Consider the following 27,130-nt stretch of genomic DNA (forward strand, 5'->3'; position numbering starts at 1 on the left):
CCACACCACATACATAGCTGCAACAGTAGAAATGATAGAATCTGCGGTGATTTTATTGTATATATTATTTCCCCATAGATGAATCGCCAAAAAACAAGGTTGTAGAAATTGTCTCAATTTACATTTTTGGCCTGTGTGTTGTTTTCATTCCAATTGAAATTGTGCACCATATTGAGTTGTTCTCTAGATGAAACGTGTTTGAATCAGGGGAGCCCAAACTTATTGGACAGAAGATCGACTTGATCAACAGCTTGACACAGTGGCCTGAGAATTCAGTGACGTGCGGTAAAGTTCATGGCTGGTGAGGCACTGACGTCATCACAGTCAGATTTACAAACATATGAACTCTATAGAATAGCTTATCCACCATTTGATTGGCAACAGTTAACATGTTTTGTTTAAAATGTCATGTCCGCATTCTTTATATAAACTGTAGCTTAGAAAAAAAGAATTAAAAAAAACATTATCGTCATACCTTTACTTATAAATGAAGTCCGTGCGCCGCTCCTTCTGAAGAAAGGCATCTATACCTTCTTTGTAGAAGCCTTCCTTATCTTTCTTCAGTTTTAAAAGTCTCTCTATTTCTTTCAATTGAGATATGTAATCCTCCATTCTGAAAATAAGGCCAAGCAACACGAAAAAAATGACTGGATGGTTGCACTTAACTTGGTAACCGTTTAATGTCGCTTGCTCTCACTAATTCTATTATTCTGCAGCCGAGGAGGCACAAGAAAAATCTCTGAAATCACCAGCGCCCCCTGTCATGACGCAGGAGAACTGTGTGCCTCACTTACGCACACAGTTTTGATAAAAATACAATAAAATAAACACTGTAGCACAGAGTTTATAATGTAAAGTGACTCTACATTATATACACCAGCTAAACTGTACAAAATTAGTTTATACACTAAAAGTGTTTAAACACTAATAGCGATATGCAGAGGGACAGCAATGCGGTCTCACTGCAGAGCAAGCCAGCACAGTTAGCATAGTCATTGCGCAATCCATGGTGAGACTGAGCCTCACGGCTGAAATTCAGCGATTTTGAAAAAAAAATCCAAAAAATGGTGAAGTTAAATGGAAAACAACGTTAAAGTACAAATCCCTAAATTAATATAACTGTTTAATTTATTTTTTTCATTTTATATTTCCATGATGACAGCTGAGATGCACTTTTGCAGCTTGTTAACTATTCATAGCTCACAAGTACTGTTTTAAAGTGGTTCCATCGGCCCTCTAGGTTCCTATTCTTTAACTGTGCCCTCAGTGAATCATACATGAAACAAACTCTGAATGAGAATACTGATAATAATTAAAAAATATAGCACAAGCAGCAATTGTAAACTGCTGAGTGCAAATAGCTTTACTGACCAGGTCATGCGCCACTGTAGGCCTAGATTTTGTTTATTTGTTGTTTTATTTTTAACTACTTGAAAATGAAACTGGTAGGATAATTACGGTGGACTGCACCGGGTACAGTGTACATTCAAAACTTACAAAGAAAAATACACACAAATGGTTGTTTGTTTTTTTCTCCTCTACACTCCTTGCAATCAATTTAGGACCAGCGCGCGATTGAACGGTTGACGTAATGGGTACCCTTGGGCTAGTTAAATAAAGTTGTCTTGCTTCAAATCAACAACTGATGATCTTCTCGAAGTCTATTCACAACCTCCCTGGGTGGAAATTTGACAGTGACATCAGTGAGATGTCGGTTTGCCCGTTTCGAATCTCCGAGTAATCTCTGGAATAGTCGATATTATAATCGAAGAGTCACTTGTGCTAGCATACTTCTCGCAAAACAATGAACAGCCTGAAGAATTCATTTAAAAATGTAGAAAAGTCAAATTAAGTTTACCTGTCATGTAAGAGTGTATTTTAGTTAATATACATTAGTGCCCTTTTTCAGTGTACTTCAACTAAATGTCTTGAAAGTGAATGTGACATTCAGTACCATATTTTCCCGTGTTTAAGGCACACCCAAAAGCCATGATTTTCTTCAAAAGATGACCTTTTGGGGCGCCTTATAGATGAAGTAACATTGAGCCACAACCGGTCTCGCAACGACTGTCAGCAGCCACCGACTCTATTCCCCCTCCACCCCCCTTTTAGAAGAAGTAGTGCATAACCCCATTGCTGCTCTACTGTAGCGCCTTATAATGGGGGTTGCCTTATATTTGAAAAGCTTATATATATATATATATATATATATATATATATATATATATATATATATATATATATATATATATATATATATATATATATATATATATATATATATATATATTTTTTTTTTTTCATTCATTCAAGGTGTGTCTTATAGTCCGGTGCGCCATTTACATGGAAAAAGTTTGAAAATATACCATTCATACGGCAGTTAAACATCACCCCCCCCCCCCCCCAAAAAAAAAAAGACATGTAACAAAAATGTCAAACCCACTCTAAGTGTTTGCCTGTTTCAGTCATGCATGTTTAGGTTGTGAATACGTATTCAAATAAATTCACAGTTCCTGGTGCTACGTGACCGACATTGCTGCCAAAGATAGACGGCTGTGAAAAGTTTGCATAGTTTGCATTTGGAGAGGGTACAATGTATCTACTAGAGCTCATCTCGGACAGTCAAACTGAAGGAAAAATGGGATGTTGTCTGTCTAAATGATATGTACCGGTACATTTCTGCTGGTTGAGTGGATCATTTGACCACATGGCAATGACTAATCATCTCGATACCACAGCGGGTAAATGAAAGCTTCCATGTGTTTTGTCAAACACTTTCCAGGTCAATAGGGTTCGCGTTATGAAAAAAGACTCATTTGTTTATTAGTCTCCTTATATTTTACACGCAAGACAGTAATTGAGAATCAGAATCACTTTTTTTTTCTCTCCAAGATGGTGGCGCGTGCACACGCAGCGGCTCCTCTCTCTCCATTAATTTCATCTGTGCTGTATGTCATGCATATAAGCATATTTGACAATAAAGCTGACTTTGACTGAATTTGAAAAAAAAGAAGCCCAAGTCTTTCCCCGATTCGATGACGAATCGAACTGTGATTTGGTTTTGGAAAAAAAACAGTCAGAGCTCAGAGAATCAAAATTGTCTGCCTTGGAGCGACTCTTAGAATATCATATTACTTTTTTTAAGTCATTGTCATTCCGAAAAGAGCTGCTGTTGATGGCCAATGCTGTTTTAATTTACTGTGCATAGCTTCAGCACATGTGCTAAGTTTTAATCGGCAAAAGGACGCACCCTTGACATCCGTGGAAAGAGCTTGCTAGCTCACTGCTCGCTACACAGGAAGTCAGTTTTATTAGCTCGTCATGATTTATGGCACTGAACACAACCTTGGGTTCGACGTGTCAGGCAATACATGTCAGCGTACTTTGCGGTTCAATTGATAGCTTTGAAATCTCAGGCTTCAGAAAACACTTTGGGCACCGTGTGGTGTAGATCAATCACTTCAGTATATGTGAACCCCATTTATCATTCACTATGTTAATCAAATTGGGAATTCCTCTAAAAACGCTGCCGATCTGGGTTTTCACGAGACAAGCGGATTTAACACATTCCACAAAAGAAATGGTACCTTAAAGGACAACCAACACCATTTCTTTTTTTCCTAACTGACATCAGAAAAAAAAAATTATAGCATCCAAAATACCCAAAACACGCAGGCTGATATTTTTAGTCAAATGCAAAACACCAATAAAAATGACTTAAAGTGTCCCAAAACTGCCACAAAATGCACTCGGAAAGGATGAGATTCAGAAAGTCCCGCCCCCTTATTCGTGACGTCACGCCAGTTACTCCTCCACAAAATGCCATGCTCCGGAATCAAAACAATGGCTTTAGAGAGTTCAGATTCGGAGGAACATGCTTTCTTGTTACTCATCCAGTTATGAATATAATTCAAATAGTTCTGAAGAGGAAAGCATAAATGTTTGCAATCGATTAAAGAAGTCCTTCCGTATTAATTCGAGCCGTCTGGACTCCGATGTAGCATCTCAGAAAATGCAGAAGATGGTGCACAAGCTCCTTTGGAAATGGTCTGATTTGTCTGCTGGGAATTTGTGTCAACTTAATACGTTCTTTATGGTGTTACCGCAATTGGTAGTCTTGGTGCAACACACAACGTTTCACCATCGCGTTATTTATGTAGTTTTGCTTCTAATTTCGCGATCAACACGGTGTTTTCACACGAAAAAAATGTGCCCAAAATGCATTGTGTGTCGCTTTGTCGGTCTGGGGCGTTCCTAATGTGACGTCACCTCAGGAATCGTCATCAACTCGAAAACAATACTTCCTGAATAGTTGTATTCAGTTCATCCTGTCTACTTGATATCTAATTTAAAACAGATTCTTTTCTTACAGACAGTGTATTGTAGGTGTTCAAATACCTGACATGTTTCGGCGTATACTTCCGCCTTCGTCAGAGTGTCATCAACACTCTGACACTCTGACGAAGGCTGAATATTCAGCGCAAGTCTTAAAACTTAAAATATAGCTATATGCGGTGGAATCTTTGTAAAATACACCCAGTAGAAGTCATTTGAAGTGATTTTACAAATTATGGACGCAACTTTTCCAGCGGTGTCCTTTAAAAAATTAGTTGAAATGTACTCTGATGAATCTCATCAATCAGTATACATGTATCGCAAATCAAAATTCTCAATTGAAATGAAATAGCGCAAATCTATGTTTCTCTATTCCCCAACACTACCACAATTTTATATGTAAATTATTTTAAAAAATCAACAATGATCTATATGACATAAAACGCTAACATGAAAGAGAGCTCTGTGCCTTTAATGGGGACATGACTTAGTCAATCAACTGATGTGTTACGTCTCGTTTAAAAGGCTTGGATTTTGGCTGACAAAAAGTGTGTGTGAGTCTTTTCGTCTTGTATTTCTCTGTTTTTGTTCCTATTTTAGAAGTGTATCAGTGACTGTCACTCTTCTCTTTGTTGGGAAATTGTGCAGATGCACAAGAAGGCCTTCTCCAAGTGTCCACTTCACCGACCACTTCAGTGATCACCCTGGCCAATTTAACATCATCCGTAAGTGGACTTCTTTCACTTCTTTCGAAACACACTCTCTAATCTCTTGCATGGATTCCCACCGATGTTTACCATATGACCTGCATTTCTGGACTGAATTTAAAGGGAATGAGAAGAGCTGCCTCCATTAACGGGAAATCTGGTCAGCTATGTGCACACCCTCAACGGCCCAGACAACCGTTTGTCACCACGCTCGTCGGCTAAAATACAATAAGGCAATGGAAAAATAAACTACGTTATGCACTCAAATTGTACTTGGTACAGAAATAGGGCCCTAGGTGAGACTTATCCAATATTAGTGCAGAAGGGAGATTTGACGAAGTAGTAAAATATTTAGTTTACTTCACTGGGTTGACAGGCAGGTTGACAGCAAATAAAACGTTGATTTGTCATAACATTTTCCCTTAAAGGACAACCGACACCATTTTTTTCCTAACTGACATCAGAAAAACCTTTTATAGCATATAAAATACTCAAAACACGCAGGCAGATATTTTTAGTCAAATGCAAAACACCAATAAAAATGACTTAGTGTCCCAAAATGACTTCAAAATGGCCTCAGAAAGTTTCAGTTTCAGAGGTACCACCCCCTTGTTCGTGACGTCAGGCCAGGACGTCTTGCCTTGATGGAGAATCAAAACAATGGCTTCAGATTCAGAGAAGATGCTTTCTTGTTCCTCATCCAGTTATGAATATGATTCAAATAGTTCTGAAGAGGAAAGCATAAATGTTTGCAATCGATGAAAGAGGTCCTTCCATCTCATTTTGAGGTGTCTGGACTCCAATGTAGCGCCCAGAAAATGCACAAGATGGCACCCAAATTGGAAATGGGCTGATTTGTCTCCTGGGAATTGGTGTCAGCTAGTATCAAATAGTAGTCTTGGTGCAACACACAACGATTCATCATCGCGTTATTTATGTTTTTTCCTTCTAATTTCGCCATCAACACGGATCAACACGAAGTTTTCAGACCAAACAAACTACCCAAAATGCATTGTGTGTCGCTTTCTCGGTCAGGGGCGTTCCAGACGTGACGTCACGTCAGGCATCGTCATCAACTAAAAAACAAGACTTTCTTAATATTCGCGAGTCTTAAAACGTTAAATATAGCTATATGCCATGGAATCTTTGTAAAATACACTCAGTAGAAGTCATTTGAAGTGATTTTACAAATTATGGAGGCGTCGGTTGTGCTGGCTGACTAATTGGAGCACAGCATCAGTTAGAGCACAGGTGTCAAAGTCAAGGCCCGAGAACCAAGTCTGGTCCACAACATCATTTTATTTGGCCCACGAAAACAAGTCAAACTTGTGGAATTCCATAATGCTTGCTAAAGTCAGAACCAAAATTTCCAATTGTCCCATGTAAAACACAATAACAGTCATTATTTTTTTTACTTCAAATTTGAAAATTAGTTATTCATTAATTTGTTGTGCACTCTATGTATATGTAATATGGAGGGGGTTAAATGGCTTACTCATATTCATAACAGCCCCCGAGAGGAAACTGTAACTACAATGTGGCCCGTGGCAACATATGACTTTGACACCCATGAATTACAGAGACAGCTCGTACTTGATAAATCATAGTGCCATATTTAAGAAGCAGAACCACCAGAATACATGACTTGTGTTCTCATGATGAGCTGAAGATCGTATGTTGTTTTACTGTACAGTGAGACCTCAACTTACGAACTTAATTGGTTCCCAGACAGAGTGTGTAAGGCGAAAAGTGTGTATCTCAAAAAAAATTGCCCATAGGAAACCATTAAAATAGGAATAATCCGTTCCCGGGTTTCCATAAAATATACTTTTCAACTAAATAAGCCTTAAAACTACACACAACATACCTTGTTCTATGTATAATAAATGTGCTATTGTATTGTAATGAAAGAAATACACTGCACTGTACCATAAAGTCACTTTATTTACATTTGTGATGGTCATTTATGGCTTGATGGAATGGCGTTGGAGGTCGAAGGCCAAAGGGAATTGCTGTTTGGCAAGAGAGGCGCATTACATGAGGACTGTAATTAAAGAAATAAACTGCTGTAAAATAAAGTTTTATTTACCTTTTTGATGGTCGTTGATAGCTTAGGAAAGGACAGTCACCTTCCATAAGGACTGTTGGTAACTTAACCTCTGGTGCTGTTCGGTCGTGTGCTTCCGCCGAAGATCACTCCGCCAGCCGTGGTGGGTGTGTATTATGAAAATAGTGCTTATTATAAGGTTTAATTTTCATAAATTTGACATTTGTAAGATGAAAAGTTTGTAAGTTAAGGTGTTTGTAAGTTGAGGTCTCACTGTATTTTAAATGTCACTCCTGTACAATGACTGGTAGTGAAATCACAGTGCCATATTTAAGAAGCAGAACCACCAGAATACATGACTTGTGTTCTCATGATGAGCTGAAGATCGTATGTTGTTTTACTGTATTTTAAATGTCACTCCTGTACCAATACTGGTAGTGAGCTTGCTTTGCCGCTATACTATATTTGTAATTGAAGAACTGCATCTAGAACTGCTTCAATCCACAAAGAGGATACAGGAAGTGCTTAAAAGTGAATGACTGTGTCTTTGTGTTGTTATATTATTTGTTATTTAGTTTTTTTTTTGTTCCTTTGACGCCAAGAACGTGCCGCGAGAGTGGCTGCCTTTCCAGCAGCTCCAGTATTTTTTTCTACTTCTTTCTTTCCTTTCATCTTCCATTAATTAGTTTGCTGCTGTGAAATGTAAATGTCTCCACTGTGAGACGAGAGACTAGTAAAGGTAAATCCAATCCATTCCAATCCGAAGCAAGCGGCTTGTTGGTTGATCAATTGTAATCGTGCAAAGAAGTAATGTGGGAATGTGACTCCATCTTATTTACTCCCTCATCAGTCGCCGCAAGGCAAAAAAACATTGTTTGTTGCCAGTCCTTTTCAGAACGAGATGGAAGCCACCTCCATTGTCACCATTTCACTTCAACCACTGCGCCTGCTTCATCGCACGATGACTCATGTATGCCCACATTCGTAAATTGATATACAACAGAAAGCAAGGTCAAAATTAGAGATTGTGGCGCCAGACGAGCCCACGTGGACGTTAAGTCTGCCTGACCCGCACAGAGCCAAAGACAGCGCCAACGTCATTCGTCAAGCTAACGCAAAAGGGGAAAAAGAGCAAAGATCGGACAGCAAGGTCAAGCTGAGGTAATCATGACAACAACCACAAAGTTGTTGTGGAACTATAGTGCTTTGAGTGGGGAAAAAAACGACGATACTCCCTTCATTCCTCTGTTGCCAGTTAAATGAGGCAGTGGCCAACAGTAGAATAAAGATGATTCTGATTCTGATTCTGATTCTGATTCTGATTAATTATTTAATTAATTAATTTCTAATGGTGGAGCAAAAGTGCTAATGTTACTGCTTGTTGGCTGCTCCTTGCCTGTCGACATGTGTCATCACCCGCCTCATCAGCAGTCCGGGTCATCATCACCATCATTTTTATAATGAAACAATAAAAATGGAGAAATAAATGTACATTTTGCCCATTAAATTTAAAGAAGAAAACCGTTCAACTTGAAATGCCATATTAGATTTACATTTTTAAGAGCATAACTTTAAGTGCGATACAAAACAAGATACCTTGTTATTTTAAACCGGACAGTGAATGTAAAAGACCTGCAATGTTGTTGTTTTCTCACCACAGAGGGTGACTGAGCGCGTTTTACAAAGATTCCACCGCATATAGCTATATTTTACGTTTTAAGACTTGCACTGAATATTCAGGAAGTCTTGTTTTTGAGTTGATGACGATCCCCTACGTGACGTCATGGAAGGAACGCCCATGACCGAGAAAGCGACACACAATGCATTTTGGGTACTTTGTTTGGTATGAAAACATTGTGTTGATCTGTGTTGATGGCGAAATTAGAAGGAAAACTACATAAATAACACAATGGTGAATCATTATGTGTCGCAGCCAATTGCGGTCCCACGCATGAAGAGTCCAGACGCATGGAGTCCAGACGGCTCGAATTGATACGGAAGGACTTCCTTAATCGATTGCAAACATTTATGCTTTCCTCTTCAGAACTATTTGAATCATATTCGGAACTGGATGGGTAACACGAAAGCATCTTCTCCGAATCTGAACTCTCTGAAGCCATTGTTTTGATTCTGGAGCAAGGCAGTGTGTGACCAATAGTGACGTCACAGACAACGGGGCGGGATTTCTTAATCTGCCCAGTTTTCATGCTCATTTTGTGGCAGTTTTGAGACACTTTAAGTCATTTTTATTGGTGTTTTGTATTTGACTAAAAATATCAGCCTGCGTGTATTGGGTATTTTAAATGCTATAAAACGTTTTTCTGCTGTCAGTTAGGAAACAAAAAACGGTGTCGGTTGTCCTTTAAGTGACCTTTTATAGTCACATGAAAAAGCATTCAAATGGTGACAATCACCATGATGAAGACGTCAATGATATCCACAGGTCCTAATTACTAAAGGCTGACACCAATGTCACCCGTTACCGTAAAATACTCACACAATGTATTTATGAGACAAACAAGAGCGTTAAGGTGACGTTTGTGGGCACGCACCTGTTCAGGGTTGTATTTGGATAGCACTCCTTCGCCATGGAATTCCTCCAGAACATCTTTTAACTTTTTTGTGGAGTCTGCAGAGAAAAAGGAGGAAAATAAATTTGTAACTCAAGGCACGACAAGAATGCTCCATCAGACAACATACTGGCACATTTATTCACAACTATGCCATACAGCTTTTATAGAATAGAAAACCACATTTTGTAACTTCAAGGACACAAAATGACAAAGTTTAGGGCAATTTTTCCATCAAAACACATTCAGAATCAAGTGACAGTTTTTGAACATGGCATATTTCTTGCCATATTGTAAATGATTCATTTATAAGCCTGATCTGTCTCATCATCCTGCGTGCCAGACCTCATTCTGACCCATATTCTTCATTTGTTTCGTTCGGATCACATTCATTTGGTTGGATTTTTCCAGTGAGTTCCTGCCAGCATTTTTCTACTCTTCAGATTTGCTTGGGGCTTGCTACTTGCTTCTACGAGCAAACCCAGACCCCAGAGAGTCAAAAACCAGTAGATACATTTTAATTAAGGAACACTTCCGTTTATGTATCTGACTTTTAAACATTTTTAACACAAGGTTTGTCCATATTGGGACTAATGAGATGTAATATGTACTCTATATACTCACTGACGGACAATAGAAACACATTTGACAAAAAAAACAGAAACAATGCCATAGCATAATATGTTTGTAAAGGGGCAAACAGAAACCACAAACAAGGCATCTCATTCCACAGTTTTTACAAAAAAAAGTCCACTTGTATAAGTTTTATTGAGCCCCCCGTGTGCACAAGGACAAGCAAGTGTGCAGTGGACCTTTCATTGGCAGTACCTTTATCCAATCTGTGTCAACCTGGATTTACCATCTCCAAAGAAACAAACCAGAGGTCCAAAAAGACCAGGCCTAATCTGGCCTACCTTTCAAATGTTCAACAGTTATTATATTGTATTTTATTCCTTTGTGAAATTAATGCAAGAAAAAAATAAAATATTTTAATCGTATTCAATATCGTTAAAAAAGTAAATATTTACTGATCATGTTGAATAAACTCCATAAGATCTCAAAAATTAATGTGACAATTTGTCAGGAGCGATGTACTGCCACACTTTGTGGCACAATATGGGACTGCCAATGTATCACTCTTTTGTGCTTTATTTACTATCCTCTATGAAATCAAGATATAATTTAAAATATTTTTCACATCCATTTCTTCACTAAATAGCCCTATGATAAACGAAGCACAGGGTGAAATTAAATCGACAGGTATTACACTAGAAAACATCCCTTGACAATTAGTTCTACTTTCTCTTAGCGTGTCTCTTTTCTGTGACCATGCTGTATCCATTTACTTTTCATAGTTTACTGACGCTTTAAAGTTCCATCAAAGCATAATGAATAAGCATGGTGGACAACATCCACTTCCTTTCAGGCTCAGAAAATACCCAAACAGGAACACCGACTGAGATGTACGATTGAAATTTGAATATTTGTTTCATAAGATTGTGTTACTTTACTCTCTTTAAGTTGGGTAATTCATCACCCAGGTAGTAAATATACCATCTGCCATTGATGCAAGATAGAGCAATCTTTTGTAAAATGACAGAAGGGCCTCACTAATGAGACATCAATGCTCGAGAACTTTAGACAGTGACTCTCTCAGGGAATGATGGATGGATATTGATAGCAGGTTACAGACCTTTGTGGTTTCCGTACAAGGACGAGAAGGAGTGCAGGCACATTCTCGTTTGACTAACAAATAGGCCACAAGGCCAACAGGTGAATGTCCACCATCCAATTTAGTGCATGTTAATGTTTATTTAAATCTGTTTCCTTGTCCATTTCATGTTCTGATCTGCTTATCCTCTTACGGGTCGTGGGTGTGCTGAAGCCTATCCCAGCTGACTGGGCAGTAGGCAAGGGACACCCTAAAATGGTTGCCCGCCAGTCGCAGGGGCTAGTGTGTTATTTGGACATCTTGATGCTGTTTGGACCGCCAATATTCTTTCAACAGACCTCCAACACCATTGCAGGGCAAGTGCATTCATACTGAGTCTAGATTATACACGGGTGGACTATTTTCATCATCATCAATAGTTTAGGGCAGCATTGGATAATTATGAAATCATCAGGAAACATCTGGAGTTAGTTGATTGCACTCACATCATACGAATACTGCACGCCTCACTTTTCAATTTTTGATTTGGAAAAAAAAAACGTTTACAATATATCTCATCTCATCTCATTTTCCGTACCGCTTATTGCTCATTAGGGTCGCGGGGGTTGCTGGAGCCTATCTCAGCTGTCTTCGGGCACGAGGCGGGGGACACCCTGGATTGGTTGCCAGCCAATCGCAGGGCACACAAAGACATACAACAGACACTCTCACAGCTAGGGACAATTTGGAGTGGTCAATATGCCTGCCATGCATGTTTTTGGAGAGTGGGAGGTCCGGGGAGAACATGCAAACTCCACACAGGGAGGCCGGACCGGGACGCGAACCGGCGACCTCTGCACTGTGAAGCCTGTGTGCTAACCACTCGACTACCGGGCCGCCCAGTTTACAATATATGTGATATGAATATTTGTGTCACATTTCATTTTGATTCTTGACCCAAAAAAAATCCATCTTTATGTATTTATGTTTGAAGCCTGAGATATCGAAAAACATCAAAAAGTTCTGTCACGTCCGCTCGAGGAGTGGCGACAGAACTCGATGGACGACGAAAAAAAAGGAAGTGGTTGGATCCGAAATACACGATGGAAACAATAAGTTCAAGAAAGGTCTTTTTACTGAGACACGCAGGGCAAAACAGAAGGTAATGCAACCGAATAGACGAGCGGGACCAATCTGCATACTGCTGGGTGACAGGGTACAAGAGAGAATACACCGGCGAGAACCGAGCGGGAACGGGTGGCTTTTATAGCCAGAAGGCACAATTAAGGGGAATCAGGTGAGGGAGGGGAGGGGGTGCGCACCTGACGCCAATTAGGATGTGACAAGTTCTAATAGTTTCGTACGCCACTCTAATGTGTCACTGTGCACGTGTACTTACATTCACTGTACTGTTGAAGCTGTTGGAACTCAGCTGGGCTCAGACACACCCAGGTCCCGTCACCCATAATGCCTTGATTTGATCAGGACAGGAAACGTCTGGCAAGATGTTCCACCAGAAACAGGCAGGTAGTTGATCTCAGGTCAGATGGAAGTTTAAGACTGAGGCATTGAGTTTTATCATCTCGTCCAGGAGGAAAATTATTATCCCTGAATCTCCTGAAAAGCTTTTATCATCCAAAATAGGAAGTATAAAATGTCCACCAGGAGATGGGATCAGGAGGAAGAGGAAGTGTCAGGATTTAACCTGTTTTATTGTCATTTTCACACGTGATGCCATCCTCATGACTCAGCAGAAAAGGCCTCCATGTTCACACCTGTATACAAACACAATTAGACACTTTTATTAACATAGCAACCATTTTGAATTAAAAAACTGTTCTCTGATACAGTGCAATTAGATTAGATGGATGTATGGATAAAGGGATTGATAGCGAGAGAGACAGACAGACAGACAGACAGACAGACGGAGGGAGGGAGGGAAGGGAGGGAGGGGGGAGGGCAGGGAAGGAGGGAGGGAGGGTGTCACATCCTCGTCACCATCAGGAGCACGCCCCTCCCCTCCTGTCTCCTCCTCCGCTGCTCCTCAGACCGGGCCCCTCCCTTCCTGGCTCACTCGTCTTACGCACCTGTTCCCCATTCCATTAATTGTGCCTTCTGGCTATAAAAGTCATACCTTCCGTACGGTCGTTGTCGGAGTATTCTAGAAAGTTCCCCGCTACTACTACGCATCAGGTCTGTTCCATTATCGCCCTCATTATCTCCTCATTGTTTGTTATTTTGTGTATGTCTCAGTAAAGACTTTTTATTGTAAACTCTGTCTCCCCGTGTATTTCGGATCCAACACTTACCTCCTTCAATCGTCCCTCGAGTCCTGTCACTACGCCTCGAGTGGACGTGACAGAGGGATGGTGGGATGGAGGGATGGATGGATGGATGGATGGATGGATGGATGGATGGATGGATGGATGGATGGATGGATGGATGGATGGATGGATGGATGTCGAGTGCTTAGCACGGCAACTTCACAGTGCAGAGGTCGTGAGCTTGAATCCCTCTCCAGCCTCCCTGTGTGCAGTTTGCATGTTCTCCTCGGGCCCTCATGGGTTTCCTCTGGGGCCTCCGGTTTCCTCCCAGATTTCAAAAATATGCATGGCAGGCTGATTGAACACTCTCTAAATTGTCCCGAGGTGTGAGTGTGAGAGTGTGAATGGTTGTTTGTCTTGGTGTGCCCTGTGATTGGCTGGTAACAGATTCTGGGTGCACCCCGACTCGTGCTGAAGATGGCTGAGATAGGGTTCAGCACCCTAATAAAGCAGTCTGGAAAATGGATGGATGGAATTAATAATTACAATTGTAATGTTCCGAAAATAAAAATCATACTCCAACCTAATAATTTAATCCTCAACATTAAATAACCTATGAAGTAATTAATAATAATAATAATAATAATAATAATAATAATAATAATAATAATAATAATAATAATAATAATAATAATAATAATAATAATAATACATTTCATTTATAAGCGCCTTTCAAAACTCTCAAGGACACTTTACAGTTACGTAATTTTTTTGTGCGGGTCAGCAGCATCAGCCACATGCGCCAGCATTCACGCAACCCGGAAGTAACACACCAGCAAAGTTATGAAAGGTCGAGGAAAGGAAGCAAAAAAACTAAATAATCTGATAACACAAAGACACAGAGAGTCATTCATTCTTCAGCACTTGCTGTTCCCTCTTTGTGACATAAAGCAGTTTGAGATGAAAGAGGAGAGGATCAAAGCATCCTTTTCAGCAGTGGATCAGGGACGTCATGGTGGAATGTGCACGTCTACCACAAGCTAAATGTTGAATGCAAACATGAAGCTGTAGCATCCATTGACGAAAAGAGATTGTCTCACATCTCCTGTCCCACATAAATCCGCTTCAATTCCAAGCCGCGACAGTTCCACATACGCTCTGTGAGTACTCTCCTTTCTTCTTATCGTGGGCTCCTCAAGCCATGCATCCTTCCAGCTGCAGAATGTCCAACAGCACCAACCTTTCCGCCGAACAAAGCGTGGCTGTGAAAATGCTGCCGATGACAGGCGCTAAAAAGCACAATTGCCCCAGATCAGTCCAGCGATGACAGTCAAATGGCACCGACATTCCTCCCATTCAAAAACAGTACTGGCATATTCATGCTGCCAAAAAGGCGCAACCGCTCAGCACAGTCTCCTCCTTGATGAATGTTGTGGCCAAAAATGCTGAAAAACAATCCGTATCCGTTCCACACGACGCGCAACAAGACAAAGTGACAAAAGAAAACACAAAAACAAGGCAAGGGGCTTGAGAGCACATATTGGAAAAAAGTGTGTGTGTGTTTTTAATGCATTTAATATGTTTGAAGTGAAGTTTTGAAAACATTGTCGAAAACTGAGATAAACTTGGATGATTCTCAACAATGAACACCTGAGAGGATATTTTGTGCTTTTTCGTCAATGTCACAATTGTGTGCAGTCATGCTTGGCGCTTATAGTGAGAGAGCGGCAAAACAGCTCGACTACACTGAGTGATGTTGTGATGAATTACACTCAAATGTGGCTATGAGATTGTTGTACTTTTTAGCCACATTTTACAAATATACGAACAGTATTTTCTTAGCCATATGCTGAGGAACGTTTGCAAATAAAGTTGACGTGAAGATGTACATGAAAATGAACATCATAATACTTGATAACACTGATTCGCTTTGCCGACCCCTTGAAGGGAAAATCCGAAAGGAAAAGAAAGACACTTGATATTTTGTTACTCTAGAAATGTGCAACATTTCTTTTGTACGACTTGACATGCAGGTAATTCAGTTAGTGACAGTGGGAGTGAGATTATGAATGCTCTCTTTCTGCCCCTTTTACGAGTGCTGACCTCTCAGTTTGCCCAGAGTCACCTGAGATCCTACATGTCTCTGAACTGGATACACAGTATTGCAAATTAGACAGTTATTTTTTGTGTCTATGTAATAGCGTGTGTTGCCTCACTCTCCAAACAATTCATTTTTATTTTTTTTAAATAGCCACTCTCAGCCATTTTGGCAGATTTTTCTACAAAAAAACAGAAAACAAACAATAATTTACAATAATTGCGCTAATGGACATGCATGTGTTGTTGTGTAAAGGGACAAAATGTGTGTTATTTTGTGGTGAGTGCGTGCATGCATGATGGTGTGTGAATGTGTTGTGTATGTGTATGTGTATGTGTTGAGTGTGTGTGTGTGTGTGTGTGTGTGTGTGTGTGTGTGTGTGTGTGTGTGTGTGTGTGTGTGTGTGTGTGTGTGTGTGCGTGTTGGGTGTAAAGGGGGCCTCTCCACTCTGGTGCAGAGAGGGAATCTGTTTTGCCGAGCGGGTTGCCCGGTAACCATGACGTCACTGCAGCGCAAAGAGAAACACTATGACGGAAACAGACAAATGCATGAAGGACACTTGACTTACTACCAGAGATTGGTATCTGCTTCTGTTTTAATACACAGTATTCCTGCTATAAGCAATCTCAACATTTGGTACATCTGCAGATTTAATGACATCCAACACAAGATACCTTCATAATATTAATGGCCATTTTTGACTTACACGGGTATGAATTTTACAATACATTATTAGTGGTTGCAGCATGCTGTACCACTGTTTATTGTGCATTGTCAATAAAAGTAACATCAAGGTAGACTGCAACAGAGCGGCTTCCAAGTATGGCGAACTATTCACATTCAAGATGGAATATTTAAAAACTTGAATATAAACATATCTTGATTTTAATTATTTTATTAACAACTTTATTTGACATATTTATTTGACGTATTTAAAATAACGAGCAAACTAAACATGCAAAAATGTTTTTGTTTTTGAGAACCCAACAGAGGCTTTCAAATAGAGCTTCAGAGTCTAAAAAAGATTCAGTCTGAGGTCAGTGGAGATTAAAGCTCTTTTCACACTGCACTTAGCACGGTCAAGTGCGGCATCAACGAACCCAGTCATTACTTATGTGGTGATGCTGAGCACCGTGGCGTGGAAAGGGGATGTCTGCCACAATGTTGAAATATACCTGAAGCACTTGTGATGGAACGATAGTTTATGAATGATTTAAAACACATTATTTTCGTCTTCGTCACTCTGACGAAGGCGAAAATATACGCCGAAACATGTCAGATATTTGAACACCTACAATACACTGTCTGTAAGAAAAGAATCTGTTTTAAATTAGACATCAAGTAGACAGGATGAACTTAATACAACTAGTTTATGAAAGAGATTACACAATGCACATGTGGCATCTACTAAACCAAGTGGCCAACCATGCATGTCAACCCTAGGCCTTCAGTCGTGCTACGTCTGAATCAATCCACAGCTGCGAGTGTCAAAAGTGTAGTGTCATTTACTACACGTCCACTAGAGGGTGCCGTTAGCCAGGAAATAACTTGTGACTTGGAGAAACTTAAGAAATACTGTCGTTAAACTGTTCAAATTTTTAATATGAATGTGAGGATTCATGATACCCTCATAAAATTGCAATTATAATTTGCTATTTTTTGCTCTCCTCGGAGCTGTCCAACCTTAATGATGTCCATCTATTGAAAAGTCCGTCTTGAAAATGGCTTTAACTGTATATTTGCAACCAAATACATTTCTTCTTAAAGGACAGCCGACGCCCCCGGACAAGTTGTGTCCATAATTTGTAAAATAACTTCAAATGACTTCTACTGAGCGTATTTTAAATATTCCACCGCATATAGCTATATTTTGAGTTTTAAGACTCGCACTGAATATTCCGGAAGTCTTGTTTTTGAGTTGGTGACGATGCCTACCGTGACGTCACGTCTGGAACGCCTCTGACTGAGAAAGCGACACACAATGCATTTTGGGTACTTTGTTTGGTCTGAAAACATTGTGTTGATCCGTGTTGATGGCGAAATTAGAAGGAAACCACATAAATAACGCAATGGTGAATTGTTGTGTGTTGCACCAAGACTACTATTTAATACTAGCTGACACAAATTCCCAGCAGACAAATCAGCCTATTTCCCACGGAGCTTGGGCGCCATCTTGTGCATTTTCTGGGACGCTGCATTTGAGTCCAGGTCCCTCAAAATGACATGGAAGGACTTCTTTAATCTATTGCAAAGATGTATGCTTTCCTCTTCAGAACTACAGTAAAGTCTCGTTATATCGATATTCTCGGGAGTCAGAAAAAATATCGAGATAACCGGACTATCAATATATCCGATCCTGCGCCGAACTGAATTAAAAGTGGGCAATAAATGGGGGACCTTTGATATGGAATGTAATTGTCTCCTTGAGTTCATGGATTGTGTATCTAGCATGCTTTTGTACTGCAGTGAAGTGACAAATAAACTATTTCCTTTCTAAAATTCAACCAATGCCAAATCCTCACGTTGTTCTATACACACGAGAGAAACCACGAACGCCAGCATGTACATACAGTATGAAAAATAGTAATTATTGCAAGCGATAAAAAGATATCTGAATACAACATAATTAAATACATGTATGGAAAACAAAAACTGCAACGTTTACATTACTTACGTTGATAAAGTATTCTGCGGCAGGTCGAACTGTTTCGCAATTCTTTCTGTGGATTCTCCTCCACAGCCACTATTGCCTTGTACTTCGTCCCGATATCACAATTCTTACGTTTCCCCATGGTTGAAATTAGTGTTGAACAACTGTATATAATAACATACTACAGTATGTTTCAGATGCTATTGCAGCAGTAATGAAAGATGTGAGCTCTGCTACACGAAAGCTGGTCATGTGACCAACGGTGTTACAGATACAGATTTCGCTAATGGTGGTACTGTATTGAAGTCCTGAAGCAAATATCGATTCAGCTTTAAGCTGCTTTTGTATCGTTATAAGCAGACCAAATTGGCTGGCGGGAGATGCAAACGGCATCGTAGTAACCGGATTATCGTAATAACCGGGTATCGTACTAACCGGAACTAATTATCACATAAAAGACTAGAAATTTGCCGGGAAATGAAAATAGTATCGTAATAAGCAGTACTATCGATATAACCGATATCGATATAATGAGACTTTACTGTATTTGAATCATATTCATAACTGGATGAGTAACAAAAAAGCATCTTCTCCGAATCAGAAGCCATTGTTTTGATTCTCGAGCAAGGCAAAACGTCTTGGTGTGACGTCACAAACAAGGGGGTGCAACCTTCTGAAACTGAAACTTTCTTGGGTCATTTTGAAGTAGTTTTGGAACACTTTAAGTCATTTTTATTGGTGTTTTTCTCTCATCTCATCTCATTTTCCGTACCGCTTATTCCTCATTAGGGTCGCGGGGGTTGCTGGAGCCTATCTCATTAGGGTCGCGGGGGTTGCTGGAGCCTATCTCAGCTGTCTTCGGGCACGAGGCGGGGGACACCCTGAATTGGTTGCCAGCCAATCGCAGGGCACACAAAGACATACAACAGTCACTCTCACACTTACACCTAGGGACAATTTGGAGTGGTCAATCTGCCTACAATGCATGTTTTTGGAGTGTGGGAGGAAACCGGAGGACCCGGAGAAAACTCACGCGGGTCCGGGGAGAACATGCAAACTCCACACAGGGAGGCCTGACCGGGACGCGAACCGGCAACCTCTGCACTGTGAAGCCGGTGTGCTAACCACTCGACTACCGGGCCGCCTGAATTCTTATTAAATAATTGTCTTTCAGCTTCCTTTCATTGCCCCCCCCCCCCCTAATAAAGGCAAATCCATCCATCTAACCTTCTTTTGCAGCTTTTGAAAGAAAAAAAACAAAAGCTTTTATTGGCGTGGTACCTGAAATGGTAGAACGCCGCCACACCATCATCTTCAAATAAAAAAAAAACACGTCCTAGTGATTGCCAATCAATAAACATCTCATCCTGCTACACAAGATGTCGTCAAGCATGTTGTCGGCTGCCTCATGCTGGAGTGCCGCTCAAGGAGACACACTCAGGAATACATCAGTAATGATGAGAAATTTGAAGAGCGGATATTTTAAATTAGTTCAGCACTTGTGTGGTTTTTAAAAGGCAATGGAAATATGCAAAATGTACACCGTCTGAGTGTGTCATAAAGTACTTGAAAGTGCTCTTCCCTCGGGGACTCAGACTTCCGCTGGGTCTGATCCACCCCGTATCATATCACGTTAGCACTTTCTTGTTCAATCTGATCCATCCATCCATTGTCTTGAATGCCACTCATTTCAAACAAGCTTACTGCAAACCGGTGCAAAAGACAATCACATTCACGCCGTCACCGGGTGGGAGCCAGCCCCACGCTATCTGCATCAAATTCAGGGAAAATTACCACGATACTATCAGCACCTATTATACCGTTGCATGAAAGGGATAACCTGATAACATGATGTCCACTGTCCCTTAAAGAACAACCAACTGTATCTGTAGCGAGCTGCATAAGCAACTACTGTATAATGTGTTGATTTAAAGGAAATCCGACACAATTTTTTTGTTTCCCAACTGACATCAGAAAAGCGTTTTATAGCATCTAAAATACCCAAAACAAGCAGGCTGATATTTTTAGTCAAATGAAAAACACCAATAAAAAAGACTTAGTGTTCCAAAACTACTTCAAAATGAGCTCAGAAAGTCTCAGTTTCAGAAGGTCCCGCCCCATTTTTCGTGACATCACGCCAATACGTCGTGCCTTGCTCCAAATCAAAACAATGGCTTCAGATTCGGAGAAGATGCTTTCTTGTTACTCATCCAGTTATGAATATGATTCAAGTAGTTCTGAAGAGGAAAGCATAAATGTTTGCAATCGATTAAAGAAGTATTTCCGTATCAATTGAGCCATCAGGAATCCAATGTAGCGTCCCGGAAAATGCACAAGATGGCGCCCCTGATTTGTCTGCTTGGAATTTGTGTCAACTAGTATCAAATAGTAGTCTTGGTGCAACACACGATTCACCATCGCGTTATGTGTTTTCCTTCTAATTTCTCCATCAACATGGATCAACACAAAGTCTTCAGACCAAACAAAGTACCCAAAATGCATTGCGTCGCTTTCTCGGTCAGGGGCATTCCAGACGTGATGTCACGGTAGGTATCGTCACCAACTCAAAAAAGACTTCCTGAATATTCAGGGCGAGTCTTAAAACGTAAAATATAGCTATATGCCGTGGAATCTTTTTAAAATACGCTCAGTGGAAGTCATTTGAAGTGATTTTACAAATTATGGCCCCAACTTGTCCGGAGGCGTCGGTGGTCCTTTAAAGGGTTAAATTGGATATCCCAGACTGGTCGTACCTATGGCCATCGTTTCGACTTTTTGATCTCTCAGGAATGTTTTTGGAATATTGCAAGAAACCTGAGAATTTGGAAACAAATGCACAAAAGCATGGAGAGAACATGCAAACTCCCCAAAGAGCTTTTGGCGTCAAATTTTACTTATGGTTTTATTGTTATGTGCTTTGTTTTATTGTTTTTATTGTAAAGTGTCCTTGGGTGTTTTGAAAGGCGCCTGAAATAAAATGTATTATTATTAAATGTACCACTCAACTTGGGTCGAGGTCATCTATGAAGCTGCCAATTCTAATTATAATAGTTTGCCCAAATGTAAAATATATTTTGGCCTTTGTACTGCATAACAGTTCCTTTTTTCAGATGTGCACGTCAATGAATAAAATACAACCAATGTCAGAGAATGAACACACCTCACAGCCCAACAGCAGAAGCGCAAAGTGGAGTCAGAGGTAGGAAGATGTCGACAGGAAGACGAGACAGCAGGAATGGCAGCCCAAAGTCCGTCCTACCTGATTGTTTTCTCTGTTCGCAGAAAGAAGCCCTGCTCAACATCCCACATCAGCACCACCCCAAGCGTTGATGGGGTCAGTCCCGTATCTCTGAGCCTGCAGAGTTGTGTTCGTGCGGAACAAGAAGCAGAAGGAGAGCAGCAACATCCCTCATCTCATCCTCCACTCTGAATGCGAGAAGAGTTTTTTCCACCCGCTCTTGCTGAAGCCCTGCCCCTCTCTCTCTCTCTCTCTCTCTCTCTCTCTCTCTCTCTCTCTCTCTCTCTCTCTCTCTCTCTTTCTCTCTCTCTCACTCTCTCTCATGTGCTTCTGGGTCTCTTTGCTCTTTCTGCTTCTTCACACAATTGACTTGTGATGAACTTCTTTTTTTTTATTCCCCACATTTCTTTGCCGAAAATACACAAATTGTTGACTAAAAAAAACAATCATTAAAAAATAAAATAATCATACTTTCAACAAAGATTTCTTTCAACTAAAAATAAATAGCAAATACGTAGAAAAAAAGCACGAAAAAAACACAACAGCAAAAGATTTACGATTGCATGTTGAGCTCATATGGTTCACGAGGTTCTGCTTTTCAGGTTCTCAATACGGTTAGCAGCAGCAACACTTCTCAGGGGCAGGCCTCACTTATGTTTGTCTTCTCATAAATCAGTGAGGATTTCACTGTGTGAACACAAGGTTTCTCTAGGGACATCAGTGCTAGTCTAGTCAATGTTGCCGAGTAATGCTGAATTATTTCATTTTCTCAAATTGAGTTGTTTTGGGGAAAAGACAGGCGCATTTTGCACTCACAAGAAATGTCAGGAACAAAGTATCCAAATCTCTCTTGTTCCTGATTATTTTGTTTTAGATACTCTGAGGTTAGTGCTTTACATTATAAGATTCACTCGCTTTAATTACAATTTTTGTTGAGAATTAGAAGCATGGAACATGAGTTAAACATTGGATGAGGGTGGGCTGTAGAGTTGGAACTAATCACTGTTTTAGACATGTGTGGATGGAAGAAAATTGCTTTGTTACTCTGCTGATTTGGGGCACAGGGATATGAATTGAAGACCTTGTCAGATTTTGGTATAGATATATAGATAGATGTATTTATGAAAAACGGGGTTGCGTTTCCCATGCAAAGAGAAAGATGTGGTTCTTTGTTTGAGAATTGTCACGTCACTCAAGGCTTGAAGGCAGGACTCGAGTGACGAAGGAAGGTGGTGCGGTTAGGATCCGAAATACACGGTGAGACAGATTTCCAACAAAAGGTCTTTACTGAGACATGCATAGAAAATAACAAACAGAGAGATAGATAATGGTAACTACTAACTGGACAGACCTGACGGTGAGATAGTAGCGAGGGTAACTTCCGGGAATACTCCGACAGAGACGGTAAGGTGATAGTGGCTTTTATAGCCAGAAGGCACAATCAAGGGGACAGGACACAGGTGCGGGAGCGCGGGTGAGTGAGAAAGGGAGGGGCCGTCTCCCGGAGCAGCGGAGGAGGTGACAGGAGGGGAGGGCCGCGCTGAGGACAGCGACGACAATGTGACAGTGCCCCCCCCCCTCAACGGACGCCTCTTGGCGGCCCACCTGGTTTGAAGGGGTGAGCCGAATGGAAAGCCCGGGTGAGAGATGGGTCGAGGATCCAGGAACATGGGACCCACTGACGTTCCTCTGGTCCATAGCCCTCCCAATCGACCAGGTACTGTACTCCCCTGCCCATGCGCCTAGAGTCCAGTATCTCCCGCACGGTGTAGACCGGTCCGTCGTCCAACATCCGGGGAGGAGGTGGGGGGGTGGGCGTGGGGGCTTGGGAACTGCTCTCCACTGGCTTGAGGAGAAACACGTGGAAGACTGGATGGATCCACATGGTAGGTGGCAGCCGGAGCCTCACCGAGACCGGGCTGAGGATGGCCTCGATGGGGAAGGGACCCGTGAAGCGTGGCCCCAGTTTGGCTGAAGTTCCCGCCAGCCGAAGGTCCCTCGTGGACAGCCACACCTCCTGCTCGACCTGGTAGCTGGGTGCCTGTCGACGACGACGGTCCGCGACAAGTTGGTTCAGGGACGCCGTGCGCGACAGGGCGGCCCTGGTCTCCTTCCAGACTCGGTGGGCCCGTCTGAGGTGCTGTTCAATGGACGGGACTTCCACCTGCTATGAGACTAATAAAGGCAAATCCATCCATCTAACCTTCTTTTGCAGCTTTTGAAAGAAAAAAAACAAAAGCTTTTATTGGCGTGGTACCTGAAATGGTAGAACGCCGCCACACCATCATCTTCAAATAAAAAAAAAACACGTCCTAGTGATTGCCAATCAATAAACATCTCATCCTGCTACACAAGATGTCGTCAAGCATGTTGTCGGCTGCCTCATGCTGGAGTGCCGCTCAAGGAGACACACTCAGGAATACATCAGTAATGATGAGAAATTTGAAGAGCGGATATTTTAAATTAGTTCAGCACTTGTGTGGTTTTTAAAAGGCAATGGAAATATGCAAAATGTACACCGTCTGAGTGTGTCATAAAGTACTTGAAAGTGCTCTTCCCTCGGGGACTCAGACTTCCGCTGGGTCTGATCCACCCCGTATCATATCACGTTAGCACTTTCTTGTTCAATCTGATCCATCCATCCATTGTCTTGAATGCCACTCATTTCAAACAAGCTTACTGCAAACCGGTGCAAAAGACAATCACATTCACGCCGTCACCGGGTGGGAGCCAGCCCCACGCTATCTGCATCAAATTCAGGGAAAATTACCACGATACTATCAGCACCTATTATACCGTTGCATGAAAGGGATAACCTGATAACATGATGTCCACTGTCCCTTAAAGAACAACCAACTGTATCTGTAGCGAGCTGCATAAGCAACTACTGTATAATGTGTTGATTTAAAGGAAATCCGACACAATTTTTTTGTTTCCCAACTGACATCAGAAAAGCGTTTTATAGCATCTAAAATACCCAAAACAAGCAGGCTGATATTTTTAGTCAAATGAAAAACACCAATAAAAAAGACTTAGTGTTCCAAAACTACTTCAAAATGAGCTCAGAAAGTCTCAGTTTCAGAAGGTCCCGCCCCATTTTTCGTGACATCACGCCAATACGTCGTGCCTTGCTCCAAATCAAAACAATGGCTTCAGATTCGGAGAAGATGCTTTCTTGTTACTCATCCAGTTATGAATATGATTCAAGTAGTTCTGAAGAGGAAAGCATAAATGTTTGCAATCGATTAAAGAAGTATTTCCGTATCAATTGAGCCATCAGGAATCCAATGTAGCGTCCCGGAAAATGCACAAGATGGCGCCCCTGATTTGTCTGCTTGGAATTTGTGTCAACTAGTATCAAATAGTAGTCTTGGTGCAACACACGATTCACCATCGCGTTATGTGTTTTCCTTCTAATTTCTCCATCAACATGGATCAACACAAAGTCTTCAGACCAAACAAAGTACCCAAAATGCATTGCGTCGCTTTCTCGGTCAGGGGCATTCCAGACGTGATGTCACGGTAGGTATCGTCACCAACTCAAAAAAGACTTCCTGAATATTCAGGGCGAGTCTTAAAACGTAAAATATAGCTATATGCCGTGGAATCTTTTTAAAATACGCTCAGTGGAAGTCATTTGAAGTGATTTTACAAATTATGGCCCCAACTTGTCCGGAGGCGTCGGTGGTCCTTTAAAGGGTTAAATTGGATATCCCAGACTGGTCGTACCTATGGCCATCGTTTCGACTTTTTGATCTCTCAGGAATGTTTTTGGAATATTGCAAGAAACCTGAGAATTTGGAAACAAATGCACAAAAGCATGGAGAGAACATGCAAACTCCCCAAAGAGCTTTTGGCGTCAAATTTTACTTATGGTTTTATTGTTATGTGCTTTGTTTTATTGTTTTTATTGTAAAGTGTCCTTGGGTGTTTTGAAAGGCGCCTGAAATAAAATGTATTATTATTAAATGTACCACTCAACTTGGGTCGAGGTCATCTATGAAGCTGCCAATTCTAATTATAATAGTTTGCCCAAATGTAAAATATATTTTGGCCTTTGTACTGCATAACAGTTCCTTTTTTCAGATGTGCACGTCAATGAATAAAATACAACCAATGTCAGAGAATGAACACACCTCACAGCCCAACAGCAGAAGCGCAAAGTGGAGTCAGAGGTAGGAAGATGTCGACAGGAAGACGAGACAGCAGGAATGGCAGCCCAAAGTCCGTCCTACCTGATTGTTTTCTCTGTTCGCAGAAAGAAGCCCTGCTCAACATCCCACATCAGCACCACCCCAAGCGTTGATGGGGTCAGTCCCGTATCTCTGAGCCTGCAGAGTTGTGTTCGTGCGGAACAAGAAGCAGAAGGAGAGCAGCAACATCCCTCATCTCATCCTCCACTCTGAATGCGAGAAGAGTTTTTTCCACCCGCTCTTGCTGAAGCCCTGCCCCTCTCTCTCTCTCTCTCTCTCTCTCTCTCTCTCTCTCTCTCTCTCTCTCTCTCTCTCTCTCTCTCTCTCTTTCTCTCTCTCTCACTCTCTCTCATGTGCTTCTGGGTCTCTTTGCTCTTTCTGCTTCTTCACACAATTGACTTGTGATGAACTTCTTTTTTTTTATTCCCCACATTTCTTTGCCGAAAATACACAAATTGTTGACTAAAAAAAACAATCATTAAAAAATAAAATAATCATACTTTCAACAAAGATTTCTTTCAACTAAAAATAAATAGCAAATACGTAGAAAAAAAGCACGAAAAAAACACAACAGCAAAAGATTTACGATTGCATGTTGAGCTCATATGGTTCACGAGGTTCTGCTTTTCAGGTTCTCAATACGGTTAGCAGCAGCAACACTTCTCAGGGGCAGGCCTCACTTATGTTTGTCTTCTCATAAATCAGTGAGGATTTCACTGTGTGAACACAAGGTTTCTCTAGGGACATCAGTGCTAGTCTAGTCAATGTTGCCGAGTAATGCTGAATTATTTCATTTTCTCAAATTGAGTTGTTTTGGGGAAAAGACAGGCGCATTTTGCACTCACAAGAAATGTCAGGAACAAAGTATCCAAATCTCTCTTGTTCCTGATTATTTTGTTTTAGATACTCTGAGGTTAGTGCTTTACATTATAAGATTCACTCGCTTTAATTACAATTTTTGTTGAGAATTAGAAGCATGGAACATGAGTTAAACATTGGATGAGGGTGGGCTGTAGAGTTGGAACTAATCACTGTTTTAGACATGTGTGGATGGAAGAAAATTGCTTTGTTACTCTGCTGATTTGGGGCACAGGGATATGAATTGAAGACCTTGTCAGATTTTGGTATAGATATATAGATAGATGTATTTATGAAAAACGGGGTTGCGTTTCCCATGCAAAGAGAAAGATGTGGTTCTTTGTTTGAGAATTGTCACGTCACTCAAGGCTTGAAGGCAGGACTCGAGTGACGAAGGAAGGTGGTGCGGTTAGGATCCGAAATACACGGTGAGACAGATTTCCAACAAAAGGTCTTTACTGAGACATGCATAGAAAATAACAAACAGAGAGATAGATAATGGTAACTACTAACTGGACA

The 27,130-nt window shown here is 41.0% G+C and overlaps 1 protein-coding gene across 6 annotated transcripts in view; it reads right to left on the bottom strand.

Moving 5' to 3' along the window:
* The window catches only part of dgkg (diacylglycerol kinase, gamma), a 122,707-nt gene extending 100,943 nt beyond the window's left edge, over positions 1-21,764 (bottom strand). For 3 of the 6 annotated variants that reach the window (XM_089002821.1, XM_089002817.1, XM_089002823.1), the window contains exons 1-3: positions 21,582-21,764; positions 12,710-13,085; positions 9,642-9,718 (exon numbers count right to left, since the gene is read on the bottom strand). In XM_089002821.1, the coding sequence (XP_088858947.1) occupies positions 9,642-9,718; positions 12,710-12,776 (144 nt within the window). In that variant the 5' untranslated portion in view covers positions 12,777-13,085; positions 21,582-21,764. Of the gene's footprint in view, positions 1-475; positions 611-9,641; positions 9,719-12,709; positions 13,086-13,619; positions 14,089-21,482 lie in introns of those variants that run through there. The other 3 variants (XM_089002820.1, XM_089002819.1, XM_089002822.1) reach the window with 3 other exon arrangements.
* Between the last annotated feature and the right edge of the window lie 5,366 nt (positions 21,765-27,130).

This window comes from Hippocampus bargibanti, linkage group LG08 (assembly GCF_051943395.1).
Source record: "Hippocampus bargibanti isolate YZ-2025 linkage group LG08, ASM5194339v1, whole genome shotgun sequence".
Classification (NCBI taxonomy): domain Eukaryota; kingdom Metazoa; phylum Chordata; class Actinopteri; order Syngnathiformes; family Syngnathidae; genus Hippocampus; species Hippocampus bargibanti.